At 38.4% G+C, this 15593-nt stretch overlaps 1 protein-coding gene across 2 annotated transcripts in view; it reads left to right on the forward strand.

Moving 5' to 3' along the window:
- Nucleotides 1–13460, forward strand: part of LGR4 (leucine rich repeat containing G protein-coupled receptor 4) — a 102304-nt gene extending 88844 nt beyond the window's left edge. For both annotated transcript variants that reach the window (XM_053899876.1, XM_019456570.2), the window contains exons 10-18: nucleotides 555–623; nucleotides 2148–2219; nucleotides 3309–3374; nucleotides 4093–4164; nucleotides 5791–5862; nucleotides 6157–6282; nucleotides 7128–7243; nucleotides 7499–7582; nucleotides 10440–13460. In XM_053899876.1, coding sequence (XP_053755851.1) covers nucleotides 555–623; nucleotides 2148–2219; nucleotides 3309–3374; nucleotides 4093–4164; nucleotides 5791–5862; nucleotides 6157–6282; nucleotides 7128–7243; nucleotides 7499–7582; nucleotides 10440–11716 — 1954 coding nt within the window. In that variant the 3' untranslated portion in view covers nucleotides 11717–13460. The remainder of the gene's footprint in view (nucleotides 1–554; nucleotides 624–2147; nucleotides 2220–3308; nucleotides 3375–4092; nucleotides 4165–5790; nucleotides 5863–6156; nucleotides 6283–7127; nucleotides 7244–7498; nucleotides 7583–10439) is intronic.
- Nucleotides 13461–15593: the final 2133 nt, after the last annotated feature.

The raw sequence follows: 15593 nt of genomic DNA on the forward strand, positions 1-15593 counted from the left end.
AAAACTAGAATGTATTATTGTAGCTCCAGAAGACAAAACTCTCCCCACCCTTCCCCCCACTCCTTTGGGTGAAAGTCCAAAGGGCAGTTCTGAAAATTGATGATGGTTCTTATTTATGTGAACTCTTGGCCAAATTATCACACTCTCAGGTACATTCAAGAATTGAAGCTGATTTTATTTTTAATAGTGCTGTTATTTTATTTAATTAATTAATTAATTTACTTATTTTAACGTTTATTTATTATTGAGAGAGAGAGAGAGAGAGAGAGAGAGAGAGACAGAGCATGAGCATGAGCAGGAGAGGGTCAGAGAGAGAGGGAGACAGAATCTGAAGCAGGCTCCAGGCTCTGAGCTGTCAGCACAGAGCCCGACGCGGGGCTTGAACTCACAAACCGTGAGATCATGACCTGAGCCGAAGTCGGACTCTTAACTGACTGAGCCACCCAGGCGCCCCAATAGTGCTGTAATTGTAAACTGTTCAAAAAAAATAAAATGAAAATATCGTGTATGAAAATTTCTTATTTTAAATTACTTTTTCTCTCCCAATTTCCTAGAGTCATTCGAGGCGCAAGCATGGTACAGCAGTTCCCCAATCTGACTGGAACCGTCCACCTGGAAAGTCTGTAAGTGCGGCTGTTTGAAGAAGGGTAGGGTAGAAATGACATGCTGGCCTGCTCTCAGGGTGCTAGTGGTTTTGGGGGTTGGGGATGATGATGGTGTTGATTCCTGCAGTATCTCTTTGGGCATATCATGCATGGATACGGATATATTGGGTTTGGGCTCAGTCACCTCAGGTAGAATAGAGCCTCATGTATGGAGATTAGATCCAAAAAGCTCACTGAAAATATGAGGCAGTAACTAAACGCCAAATTCCAAGCAGTGCTTTAGGAATTCAGAAGTGGAGCAGTTGATGTAGACTATCAGGGAAAGCGTTAGGGAGAAGGTATAGTTTCAAAATTGAATACTGTCAAGTTTTCAGAGCTGGGTCTTTTAATTAGAAAGGCAGGATTTAGCAAAATGGGGAATACTGAAAGTTTTCTCAGGGATGATGTAACAGACATACATATGCAGCTAGAATTGCACGTCTATAATGGAATGCTGTGTGATATGGAGAAATTTGGAAAATCGTTTGGGTCACAGTTTTAAAATGGCAACCCTTGAACATTGAACATTTGGTCATGGCACAGCTTCCCAGTAAGTGGTCTGTGAATGGGGTACATACGCATCTAAGCCCTTTCTGACCTCAGCTCTCCAGACAGCCAAGAGGAGCCTGAGGCTGCTAAAGGCCTCCAGCCACAAGGAGCCTCATGTAAATGTTACGATTTTCCAATGTGCCAAAAGAAAAGAAAAAAGAGGTTGGGAAGCACTGGGCTCGGGGTTAAACTTGACTTGTTAAGGTAGTTTGGATATATCGAGTATGTTGTATCAGGTGATATGAGGAGGGTAAGAGAGACTAGAATTGGGAAGAACCGCAAGGAGGCCATGGGTATAATCCCCTTGCTAAATGAGTGCATTTAACACCGCTGGCATTCCTCCATGTGGACTGAGATTTCTCCACCTCCATCTGCTTCATTTCACGTGTGATTCGATAGTGCTAATAAAAATGAAGAGAGGGTCAGATGCTGGAGACACGAAAAAGGAAGGAAGCACAGGAATTGGGACTGACTGCAGATGGGAACATGGGAAGGGAGGGAGGAAGAGAACATTTCATTCATAACAGTGAGTCAGGTTGCCCGAAAACACAGAAACCAGGTTTGGGGGCAGGATGCCAAGGTAGCTTCGCATGTTTTGGGGGTGAGGTGGTATTGCAGGTGATTGTAGTCAGGCGGGAACTATGGATAAGTGTTTTTCTGTTGGTCCACATGAGAAATCAGGCTTGACGTCTGGACAATATAAACATCTCCTGTCACAAGCTTTTCTGCCTGACTATGAAAATGAGATCCGTAACAGAGGCTTAATCCATCTGAGGCCTAATCCATCTTCCCACATGCCTGACTTTAAGGAGTAAGTAGGCAGTGGGATACAGAGACTCTAGTTCATATGCAAATATGTGAAAAAAATGTTTCTTTTTCTATGCGAGAATAGCATTTTGTTTACCATCTGAACTTGAACGATTCCATTTCTTAGATGAACAATGTTTTCCACAGGACCTTGACAGGCACGAAGATAAGCAGCATATCCAGTAATTTGTGCCAAGAACAAAAGATGCTTAGGACTTTGTAAGTTGGGTCCCTCTTCCCTTCATATACTTTTTCTTTTATGTACTTCATGTATATTGAGTTTTATTTTTGGTCCGCTATTTTCATTAGCTGATTTTAAGGTAGAATTATGTCTTATTTGTTCCCTTTATGGAAATGAGCAGGTGTTTTAGTGACCCAAGGGTAGGTAATGTTTATTTCAATTTGGTTTTTAGGGTTATGTATATGTCATACATCTTGTGACTTTGAACAAAGTAAAACCAGACTAGTCTCTTCCTTATATTTTTCTTATCTGGGCTTTCTTGCCCTTAATTCTAGATGCCCTGGGACTGTCAGCTCTCCACCTCTTTCTATTTTATCCAGAACTTAAGCAGAGCCCAAATCTTTCTTGGATCAGGAACCAATTAAGCATGGAGCTTTCCAAAAAATTTCAACTACCCTGGAAAGTAAGGAAGTAAAAATGTCATAAGAGCAAACAATTAAGTTACTAAGTTGTTAATAAGTATTCAGGGGAGAGAGATAGTAACAAAATAAGTGACTGATTGATTAAACAAATCATTAAATCATGTCACGGAATATCAAGCACAGTGATCACTATGGAGGAAACACTGCAGTGGGATTAAGTGAGAGTTAACGAGTCCCTATATTTGGTTTAATATACATTTTTTTGAAAATGTGAGTTATGCATACCACTCCTCTTAAATCTTTATAATTAACAGAAATTATTTATGGTATAAACAAAATTATAAAAATATAAATTAAAAACCACATAAATCTACCACTTAGACATAATTTTTATATATTTTCCATATCTATATATTTTATATGCTTAATGTTTTTAATAGTTTTATTTTAAAATTTTTAAAAATTTTAAGTGTTTTTAATATATTTTATATTGTCTGTACTCAACATTATATACTTCAAGTTTGCAATCTTAAGCGTGTTATATCGCTCTAGAGACTTACAAGTCTTAGAAAAAAAAATAGATGCTTTTCTTCAGGCATCTGTCTTTATTACAGATCTTAGTGCTGTTTTCAATACTGAGTACAGCTCTTTTAATTTAGTATTCTGATAACATAGAATTAATTTGTTAATTTTCATTGTTTTAAGGGACTTGTCTTACAACAATATAAAAGACCTTCCAAGCTTTAATGGTTGCCATGCTCTGGAAGAAATGTAAGTTGATCTTGAACTTACTCTTTTTGCTGTGGTTTATGGTTGATTCATTGAACATTTCCTATTTTAAATAATGGCTTTACCATCAGGAAATTAGAAATATTAAAGAAATAAATGCATATAATCAGGTATCCCTGTGAATAAATGTCATATTGTACTAGTTGTGGTCATACAACCAGCATTTATTAGGTACTTACCAGGCATTCTATGAGACAGTACAGCGGGAGGGCTGTCTACACACACAAAAACAAACAAACAAACAAACAAAAACTGTTCCTGGTTGTTGAGGGAAATCAAACCCAGATACCTACTGTGTACCTATAAGTTTTGATGGAAGTTGGTTGGGAGATGGGGAGAGGAAGGCACTAATTCTCCCGTCACTGATCCCTTTCTTTACTTTTCCTGTAGCCTTCTTTCCATGGTACTTGGTATGGTTGTATTGTCTTGGGTCCTTTTTTACCATGTTGTCTTCCTGCTCTCCTGAATGGGGTTAATAAGGAATTTAGCTAGTGTACATTAACTCCCAGCATAAATTGGGATGGAATACCAATTAGTCTAACCCTTTCATGTTATTGATGAGGAAATGGCAGTTCTCTTACTTTCAACAAAATCAAGGTTATTTATGAATGAGTATTTAAACTTAGACAAAGTTTAAGAAATGTTATCTTTCAAAATTGAAAATAATTTTTCTCTTTTTTCCTTCATTTTTTTTCCTTAGTTCTTTGCAACGTAATCAGATCCACCAAATAAAAGAAGGTACTTTTCAAGGCCTGATATCTCTGAGGATTCTGTAAGTTTCTCTTTAGTTGTTTTAGAAACAACTAAAATTTTTATCAAGTTATAAATTAATCTATCATTATAATTCCCATGATAGATATACTTAAAGATGTGATTTGTTATGTGTAAATGTTGTTCAGATTTTACCACGTGGTACTTTATAAATAATCTAACTTTCAGTATTTTTTGCCTTAGCTGATTTAGGCTGTTGTACGTTGGTAAGTGAAATGGTGTAATGTATACAACCTGAGAGATGGAGCTTGTTGGTTTCCTAGTCACAGTGATGAGGTTTGCCAATCCATTAGAGCAGCGGGTAGGCAAACTATAGCCTGTGGGCCGGGTCCAGCCTGCCTTCTGTTTTTGTAAATTAAGTTTTATTGGAACACAGCCATGCTCTTTTAAATGTTGTCTAAAACTGCTTTAACCATACGATGGCAGAGTTGAAGAGTTGGAGTAGAGAACATATGACCTAGAGGTGAAAATATTTACTACTTGGCCCTCTACAGGAAAAATTTGCAGACCCTCACACTGGGGTATATATCATAACGAATATAGCTAATGTGCAACAGACGCACTCATTTGAAAAGTATATTTGTAGTTGAGTGTATATTTGTGCCAAGTTTTCCATTAAGCAGTTGGGGATATAGAGGTGGCTAAGACAGGCCTTGTCCCTGTATTTATAGAACATTAGTGCAGAAAACACAATATGCTAAAATAGTGAATATTTTTAAAATACAGAACAAATTTGAAAAATTGAAGGCGAAGTGAAATTACATATATTGATTCCTGTCTTCCAGTAGATCCCAGTAAGAAATAGAAAATAATTTCTACTACAAAGTATTTTATTAGAGATTGGGATCTTTTCTTGTGGCTGACAGTCTTACTGTGTGTGGGTCTGGGCAGTAGCGAGGAAGGGATCTGGCTCCTAGCCGCACTCACTTGTAGAGCACCGATAAGCGACAACAGTGAAAAGCTGGCCTTTTTTGATTCGAAATCAAGTTTGCCGATATGTCCTGTTATCCGGGAGATGTCTTTAAATTTCCCTTAATGCTCAGTTTAAGTGTGGTTGCAGATTATTTGTTTTATTAATTCTGCGATATCAGAATTTCTCAGGGTGTGTTTCTGAATACAGTACAGCTCTGGTGTTGATATGATTTTTATTTCCTGCTTGGGAAAGAATGATATCTGAAGCCCTTCTGGAATGCTCTTGTTTACATATTGATTATTTGTCTTCCCTCGGGGCCTTATCACTGACCTTTGAGAAAGCAAATAGTATGAAACCTGTTTTTATTTTCAGCTTTGTCAGGAGCTGAGTTTTTCCTCACCTACTTAATAGTACCAAAGGTTATATCATATCATTTATATTTTTGAACTGGTACCAGAAGGATAAGGTGGAGAAAATTCACAACTGTTTTGAAACAGGTGCCAACTAGAATTATTGCTCCATGGAACCCATTCCAAGAAATAGATTTTTGTGAAGGAGAAGAATTCAACATAAACATGGAGTTGTTGGGCGAGATTAATAAGATTTATTATCTTATCAGGGATACTGTGACTACCTCAAATTCCAAAGTATAGTCAGAGTAACTGCAGTTTGAATTTATTTGAAAAGATGAACATGTTATTCTTATAATTGCAGAGATCTGAGTAGAAACCTGATCCATGAAATTCACAGCAGAGCTTTTGCCAAGCTTGGGTCAATAACTAACCTGTAAGTTGATGATTTTATGCAGTAATGTCCTGAAAGTAATAGTCTACAGGAACTTGTGTTTTGGCATTGTCCTATCAAAATATTTTTTTCTGTTTAGTTGCTCCCTTGTATAAATGCTAAGCCACAGTGATATAGTGACACCTTCTAGGAAGGCAAGATGAATGCCAGAACTATTGTTTCGGCACGCCTGAACTTCCTCTTAGAGCTCTAGTATTTATGATGTTTACACATGTACAGAGGTTTTTGTGTAATTTGCATCTTTGGAGTTAATTTAAAGTCTCATTCACATTTTAGAGATGTAAGTTTCAACGAATTAACTTCATTTCCTACGGAAGGCCTGAATGGGCTAAATCAACTGAAACTTGTTGGCAACTTTAAGCTACAAGAAGCCCTAGCAGCAAAAGATTTTGTTAATCTCAGGTGCGTTTTTGCTTATTTTTCTTTTTTGTTGGGGTTATGGTGCGCCCCTAAAATATAGAGTAGGCTAGTTTTGGGCTGTGGTTCCCAGATTTTCTGGGAGGCTATAAGTTAAGAGTATTTTCTACCTCAGTCCTCACAAATTTGGTAAAAAAAAAAAAAAAAAAAAAAATAGAACATGAGCATTACGCCTTAGTTTTTGAGAACATGAATTTCTAGCCCTTGAGGCTGTCAGGAGATAATGTAGCCATTCATCAGACTGGTTTTTTATACAGTAGATTTGTCATGAACAATGTGGGGAGAACCACATAAGTGTGAACCTACAGAAAATTGATACAGTAGTGTAATACTTCATAGAGATATTTGATATAGTAGAGACAAGGCTTGGGGATATTACTGTGGGAGAAGAAAATAAATATTTTTATTACACTTATGTGAACAAAGTAAATTCATTTAATGGTGTAAAGTCGCAAATGATCTGGGACATTAATATGAAATGAAACTACCAGTGTCCTATGATAAATTAAGCATGGTAAATTCACGTATAAAGGGAGTCTGATAAGATTTCACTTTAAATTGCGGTATTACTCCTAAATTGTAAATATGGTTTGTTTTAAATTCAGCTTTTAAAAGCACATCTTATATGAAAAGAGAAATTCATGGTGTCACCTACCCAAGTTCTTTTCGCAGATGAGGAAACTGAGGCCCAGAGAGGCTAATGACCAGTTTTTAAAGCATGTGACAGTCAGGTCTGACTCCTAGGGCACTTAAACATTGAAATACTTTTTACAAAACAAAAGCATGTCTGTGAAGTTGTTCTTCAATGTAGATTTTGCAATTTTCTCCAGGTCTTTATCAGTACCATATGCTTATCAGTGCTGTGCATTTTGGGGTTGTGACTCTTATGCACATTCAAACACGGAAGATACCAGCCTCCAGGACCACAGTGTGGCAAAGGATAAAGGCGAGTGCATGTACTTTTTAAAATAGAATGTGCTTTATGGCATTAATTCAAGTCTCTGTTATTGTAATCATTTTTGAAGAATAAATAGGAAATATGTGAGAAAATGGCATAGACTGTGTTACTTGCATCTTTAGTATGTTATTAAGCCTCATGGAAGCTGAACTCAACTCATGTACAAGAGAGAATATTGCAGGAAAGTATGGTTCTTTTGAACTGCATAAAACTGGAATTAAGCAGTTTACGTTATCTATTCAGGTCCCACGGGTGCAGCGGGTGTCACGAGCAGTGCAGAGAATGAAGAACACAGTCAAATAATTATCCACTGTACGCCCTCCACAGGTATGCCCAACACATTTTGCTGTAGTGTCTTGCTCTAAATAAACATTAAGCACATAGAACTAAAACTTGGGGGCAGGATGTGATTTTTTTGTAACAGGAGTGGTGCTAGATGATCTCACAAGGCCTTCTGCCTCAAGCGGTGGTCTGCATACCAGGAGCTTAGGCGTCCCTTGCAGAATCTCTGTCCCAGACTTACTGACTCAGAGTCTCCGTGTTACCTAGTTCCCTGGAGGGTTATGCACATGCAAAATCGAGAAGCACTTTCTGAATGCTTCTTTAACTCTAGCGACCAGTTCTAGGACTTACTGATCTGCAAGGATTTTTAGTGTTACCTTTTTTTTTTTTTAATGCAACTTTGATTTTCCTTTTCTTTCTACTTTATTTCATTGAACTTTAGTGGACTTGGGAAAGTTACTAAAATGAGACCACATATTTGGTTGTGACCATAATGTTGGACTCTGCCTCATCTATCAGCGAAGATAGATTTGGAATTTTACTGTAAAAGAAAAAAATAAATAATTGGCTAACTGGTGTGCTATGAAGTAGAATTTTTTTTTAATATAATAACATGGGATGATCTGAATATTGAGTTTATAACTCAGAATCAAAAGTATTATGGACTTTCTAATGATGACTGCTGAATTGTGAGCTTTTTAAGGGGCTGTGTATGTATTCTTTTAATACTTAGCACAGTGCTGAGAATGAGCTTAAAGTGACCAGATGAGCAAATGGAATCGGCAAGAATCATTTCAGCGTAGGCAGTGTATATTATCTAGGTTCTGAATTAATTGTTGGAAGTTAAGAGGGTGGAGCTTGCTCACTGACTGATTGGGGTTCTTGTATTAGGGAATGTGCATAAGGAACTGACAACTCAATGAGAAGGGAACAGCTTTGTTAAAGAGGAGACTAGACCTGAACAGGCAGGGATTCCATTTTCTCTACACTGAATTTAAACCTTAGCCAGGAAGAAAGTTGGTCTAAGATTCCTCCCCACTCCCCCCACTGCGGTAGAGTTACACTGCGGGCTTGACTCCCCACTCAGCTGTAGTAAAACACAGACCCCCATGTGCTCACGCAGAAGCAGGGAGTAGCAGAGAGTGGGATCCATCTGTTAGAACTGGAGGAGGCAGCCAGTTTTCAGACAGTGACTGGGTGGAGCCTGCTTCCCAGGGGAGAGTATCTCCACCTACCAGACACTTCCAAAAGGATGTCCTGTTCTCTCAGGTCAGATGAGCTACTCCTTCTTCCTTGAAGGAAGATGAGTTCAGATACAGAGATAAAGGTGGAAGCTTCCTCCTAACATTTCCTAAGGGGGTGGGGGGGGGGGGGGAGGATAAAAATTTTTTTAAGTTTCTTGTGATATTTGGAAGTCAGATAGATATAAAAGTTGCTGAGCTGGCTTGTAAGGTCTGTGAATGTCTCAGCAATTTAAAATGTGGGATGTATCAAAGTTCATGACAGTTCAGAAAGATACATCAGAACATGTGTTTTAGGCAATTGTAATACATAGTTTTCTTGAGCTTTGTAAACAAAATTTAGTTTTCCTTTACTAATTTTAAAATAAAATAGTTGTCATTTGTGACATAACTAGCCCGTCAAAGTACATACAATTTAGTTACTAAATTAGTTCTTGCAATTCTAGTTTAAATTTCACAGGGTTTTATTGGATGTGGCTTTGTATGAATAGCTAACATCAGTGTGGTTTTGCCCTCACTCTATTTATTGTCTTATTGAATAACTTTTGTCAGGTCTGTTGAACACTTTGACGTCTCAATTTCTCTGGATGGAAAGTGGGTATAATTATACCTATCTTAATCTGCTTCATCAGATTGCCCTTGAAAGCCACATATATATACATGTACATACATACACATACATAATTTTTAAAAGATGTATTGGGACTGGGAAGGAAGAAGAAAAGGACCTAGGGACACCTGGCTGGCTCAGTTGCTTAAGCGGCTGACTTAAAGGTCGTAATCTCACGGTTCGTGAGTTCTAGCCCCACATTGGGCTCTGTGCTGACAGCTCAGAGCCTGGAGCCTGCTTCAGATTCTGTGTCTCCTTCTCTCTCTGCCCCTCTCCCGCTTGTGCTGTTTCTCTCTCTCTCAGAAATAAATAAATATTTAAAAAAAAGAAAGAAAAGAAAAGGACCTAGTATTTATAGAAGTCCACCTCTGTACCTAGTAACTTTCTTGCGTATCTCATGGATGTAATTTTATTTAAGCTACACAATGCTATAAAATAGGCATTATTGTCCACAAGTGAGAAAATGAAATTTATAGAGGTTTAAGTTGCTTTCTTAAGAAAGAGTAGCAAGTTATGAACCCCATATTAAAGCCCTAGTTTATCTAATTCCAAGCCTTGAGTGTATCAAGTACTTATCATGTATGAGGCACCGTCCTATATATATATATGCATATATATGCCAGTTATTTTTATTTAAAAATTTTAAAATATGCCTCAATGGTAGTAATTTTATTATTATTTTTTAGCTTTATTTATTTATTTTGAGAGAGAGAAGGAGAGAGATAATTCCAAGCCGTGTCCGCATTGCCAGCACAGAGCCCAATGCAGGGCTCAACCCCACGAACTGTGAGATCATGACCTGAGCCAAAACCAAGAGTCTGATGCTTAGCTGACTAAGCCACCCAGGCACCCCCAAATCAGTTATTTTTAAAATAGCCTAGTCCAGTGACTAAAATACCTAAGAAATAGTCATCTTTTCAGTTTGGTTCAATTCAGTTGTAGCAGCAGATTTAATTATGCTAGATTAACCATCCTTACTTTTCTTGCAGTCCAGAGCGTACAGGAATATGGTGTTTTCTAAATTGTCTTTTATTTCTCTCTCTTGTTTTAGGTGCCTTTAAGCCCTGCGAGTACTTACTGGGAAGTTGGATGATCCGTCTTACCGTGTGGTTCATTTTCCTGGTTGCAGTGTTTTTCAACCTGCTGGTCATTTTAACCACATTTGCATCTTGTACATCACTGCCTTCCTCCAAACTGTTCATAGGCCTCATTTCTGTATCCAACTTATTCATGGGAGCTTACACCGGCATCTTAACTTTTCTGGACGCCGTGTCCTGGGGCAGATTTGCTGAATTTGGCATTTGGTGGGAGATTGGCAATGGGTGCAGGATAGCCGGGTTTCTTGCAATTTTCTCCTCCGAAAGTGCCATATTTCTATTAATGCTGGCAGCTGTCGAAAGAAGCTTATCTGCAAAAGATGTCATGAAAAACGGGAAAAGCCGTCGTGTCAAGCACTTCCGGGCTGCTGCCCTTCTTGCTTTTCTAGGAGCTGCAGTGGCAGGCTGTTTTCCACTTTTCCACAGCGGGGAGTATTCTGCCTCACCCCTCTGCTTGCCATTCCCCACGGGAGAAACGCCATCTCTAGGATTCACTGTAACCTTAGTGTTGTTAAACTCCCTGGCGTTTTTATTAATGGCCATCGTCTACACAAAACTGTACTGCAACTTGGAAAAGGAGGACCTTTCAGAGAACGCACATTCTAGCATGATTAAGCACGTTGCCTGGCTCATCTTCACCAACTGCATCTTTTTTTGCCCCGTTGCGTTTTTCTCCTTTGCGCCATTGATCACTGCGGTCTCCATCAGCCCTGAAATTATGAAGTCTGTCACTCTGATCTTCTTCCCGTTGCCCGCTTGCCTGAATCCAGTCCTCTATGTGTTCTTCAACCCAAAGTTTAAAGACGACTGGAAGTCACTGAAGCGACACATTACCAAGAAGAGCGGATCGGTGTCAGTGTCCATCGGTAGCCAGGCTGGCTGCGTGGAACAGGATTTCTACTATGACTGTGGCATGTACTCGCATTTGCAGGGTAACCTGGCCGTGTGTGACTGCTGTGAGTCCTTTCTTTTGACAAAGCCAGTGTCCTGCAAACACTTAATAAAATCACACAGCTGTCCTGCATTGGCGGTGGGTTCTTGCCAAAGACCGGACAGCTATTGGTCCGACTGTGGCACGCAGTCCGCCCACTCTGATTATGCAGACGAAGAGGATTCCTTTGTCTCGGACAGTTCGGACCAGGTGCAGGCCTGCGGACGAGCCTGCTTCTATCAGAGTCGAGGATTCCCTTTGGTGCGCTATGCTTATAATCTACCGAGAGTCAAAGACTGAACTGGTGTGTTTGTAACTGTTTCCCCCATCAACCAAAATCACAGCATTTAGAGAAGAACCCTGGTCTGACCTTTCATCTGGGAAGCACTTCTGGGATCACTGCCTGGTGTGTCACTTAGAAGGAGGAGAAGGGGGGCAGTTGATTTCTGAAACCAGACGTTCTCAAGGAACAAGTGCCTAACCTGTCAGTGGATGGAAAATGCAACGTGCAAGCAATGTGTGGTCTGTTTGGAACAAGTTTATAACTTGAAAAATTTTATGTATATCATAGCAATATCATGTTAGGTTTTCCTGATCCATGAGAAGCAGATTTATACCGATTTCTGAACTAAGCACAAGGTGAACAACAGCTGTTAATATTTTTTTAAGAATATTTTAAAATGTGATTTTATGTAGCTAAGAAAAAGTCTTGCTAATTTTACCTAATGGTTCGTCATTAATCTCAGGACAACTTAACTGCAGGGCCAAAAAAGGGATTGTCTCCCAGGTAAAACTGTGAGAACAGAAGAGTAGGCATCGCCTGATTGCATTTTCTGGTCCCATCTTTCACATAACAGAATCATAAATTCTGTTTAAGTGATTTATAAACCTAAAACCTGAAGATGTTTTTAAAACAATATTAACAACTGTTAGATTTTAAAAGAATAGCTGAACGTGTGTTTTCAGTGGTCACGCTTCGCTGTGGTGCAAACCCAGTAATTTTGCCCTCAGTGTCTTGTGACCACACTAGGAAAAAGTAAAGGACTCATTGTTGTGTGGGTTTGGTAGATTTGGCTAAGCTACTAACTGATATGGGATTTTAATAGTATCTGAGGGACTTGATGGCTCTGTGGAATGTTCTCGTTAAAAAACATTTCATTTCTTAGTATCATTGGCTGAACCGACACTTTCCAATTTTGTTGGTATGTTATCTACATATAGTTTGAATTACGCAGAAAATAAACAGTGGTAAATTATTGTATTAAGTTGGAAGAAATTGGGAGTAATTATGACACAAAGCACTTATAATTATTTCTTAGTGAGCTGGATTCTCCTGAACCTGTGTTGTTACATGGTAGCTTCCATACATTTTCCCCTTACTGTGATTTAAATACGAAAGAGCCTATGCTACAGTTCAGATACTGTGTCCTTGTGAGATAAAACAAATCTGTCATTTAAGAAAAAGAATAAAGCTTAGACCTATGTCTTTAACAATTAAAAATTTTACTTGATTCTTATCCATGGACTTTTGACATGTCACTATGTGGAGTCTTAAAGTTATGTTTTTTGAACCATATGCTAAATCAATAGCAAACCCACTGCCATATTAGTTATTCAGGATATACTAAAAAACATTAAGCTAGTTTGCAGTTTAATAGTTAAACTGTATATAATGTGCATATAATGAATTTTTATCTTATGTAAATTATTTTTAGAACACAAGTTGGGAAATGTGGCTTCTGTTCATTTCGTTTAATTAAAGCTACCTCCTAAACTGTAGTGGCTGCCAGTAGCAGAATGTTAAATTGTGGTTTATATACTTTTTTTTTGCCTTGTAAATAGTCTTGGTTGTACATTGTCAGTGTAATAAAAACAGAATCTTTGTATATCAAAATCATGTAGTTTGTATAAAATGCGGGAGGGATTTATTTACAGTGTGATGTAATTTTGTAAGGCCAACTATTCACAAGTTTTTAAAGTTGCTATCATGTTTGTTTATTTACACATCTGATAAATATTAAATCATAACTTGGAAAAAAATCTAGCTAGAAGTGTTTTTTCTCCAAAATTCAAGTTACCGAAAACTTCACATTTCATTTAAAACATAGAATAGCAGATACCTCAACTATAGACTGTGCTATACATGTAGTGGGAAACACTATTGCATCTTGAGTCTGAATGATAACTCGTGGAAAACAAATTGTGAAATTTAAGAGACTACCATTAATTAGGTCTTTGTTTAAAAGCAAATGATTGGGGTTCCTAGCTAGCTTAGCTGGTGGAGCGTGCAACTCTTCATCTCGGGGTTGTAAATTCAAGCCCCACCAGCTTGGATGTAGAGATTACTTTTTTTTTAAATTTTTTTTAATGTTTATTTATTTGGGGGGGGGGCACAGTGTGAGTAGGGGAGGGGTAGAGAGAGAGGAGAGAGAGAATCTCAGGGAAGCTCCATGCTGTCAGCACAGAGCCTGATGTGGGCCTTGAACTGAACTCACAAATGGTAAGATCATGACCTGAGCTGAAACCAAGAGTTGGCCGCTTAATGGACTGAGCTACGCAGGCATCCCGGATGTAGAGATCACTTTAAAAAACTAAATAATAAAAGCAAATGATTAGTAATCCATGATACCAAATGTAGTCAGTTGCCCAAATGCTTAGCTATAAATATTCACAATCATCAAGCCCTAATTTTACAGACGAGAAAATAGAGGACTTGATGAAATTTAAGTGAATAGCTAAATCCTACACAACAGATAAGAAAGCAAACCAGTACCCAGTTCTTCTTAATGTGAGACATCGGCTTTTGGTTTTGTTCATTTGTTTTAAACTTAACTTTGTGTCTGGAATTTCCATAACAAAAAGAGTAGTATAATTACCCTTCCCATCACCTCAGCCTTCACCCCAGGTACCCATCACCCAACTGTGGCAATTATCAACAGCACATGGTAAATCTTGTTTCATCTGCGTCCCATTCACTAACTCGCTCTAATCCATCTGCCCCTTGGATTATTTCTTGTCATCTATTTATTTATTTTGAGAGAGATGGAGAGCGTAAGCAGGGGAGGGGCAGAGAGAGACAGGGACAGAGAGAATCCCAAGCAGGTTCCACACTGTCAGCTCAGAGCCTGAAGTGGGGCTCAAACTCATGAACTGCAAGATCATGACCTGAGCCTAAATCAACAGTTGGACATCTAACGGACCGAACCATCCAGGCACCCCTACCCCTTGGATTATTTTGAAGTGAATCTAAGACATGTTTCATCTGTAAAGTTTCAGTATGTCCAGGGATAAATTTTTAAAAGTTGCCTAATTATTGCTACAAGGCTAACTGGTAATGGTGTTTTTGTAACAAAGTCAGATAGGGATTTTTAAGCAAAAGTTACTCTTGTACGAGGTTACAAAATCAGCAAAAAATAAAAATTTATCTCAACTGTACCATGAAAGTGAAAATGAGTAGTAAGTAGAGAAGTTACCAAAAACTTAAGTGGGGGGAGGCCTTCTTTTGAGCTTATTTATACATGTATATATAATTCTACCAAACTTGATTATGGCTTCTCAGTCACAGTAATGACAAGGCACTGTAAGAAAGGAGACCACAGGACTCAATTATGTTCAAGCCCCAGCACCAATGCCATGGATCTCTTTGGTTCATTATCTCCAGTGTTGCTACAGCACAATGCAGTAGATGGTCATTATGACGATTCTCAAGACATCAAGGGAAGGACATAATTTGTTTAGTCAAACATTTTGAGGAGGCAGAAACGTATGACATTTTAGATTCCTATACCAAGAGGTCAAAGTGGAAAAGTTTGGGAGTTTAAATGACACAATTTATCATTTTCCATTTTCTCTGTCAGGTCCTATGCCAGAAACTTTGAGAATTAATGACACACTAATGACTGGGAGATAGGTTACCTCCCTGTTACAAAGGAGTAAGTTAGGAAAGCCAAAGAGCTTGTTTAAGGGAATCTCATGAGTAAGAAGAACATCACTGATTCAAATCCAGGTCCCCTTCATACTAACACTTTTATGGTTTTTCCTCCTCTGCTTCAGGGATGTCAGATTATGTTGGGAATAGTTTGTTACCTCCGATGAAGCCCTGAAGTGGCCCGAGGCCTTTTAATGCTGTTACTGATTCTAGGGAGGTTCTCATAAAAGTCTTAACCAGATCTGCCAA

The sequence above is a fragment of the Panthera pardus genome, unplaced genomic scaffold (genome assembly GCF_024362965.1).
Source record: "Panthera pardus isolate Hobbes unplaced genomic scaffold, ASM2436296v1 HiC_scaffold_12, whole genome shotgun sequence".
NCBI classification, from domain to species: domain Eukaryota; kingdom Metazoa; phylum Chordata; class Mammalia; order Carnivora; family Felidae; genus Panthera; species Panthera pardus.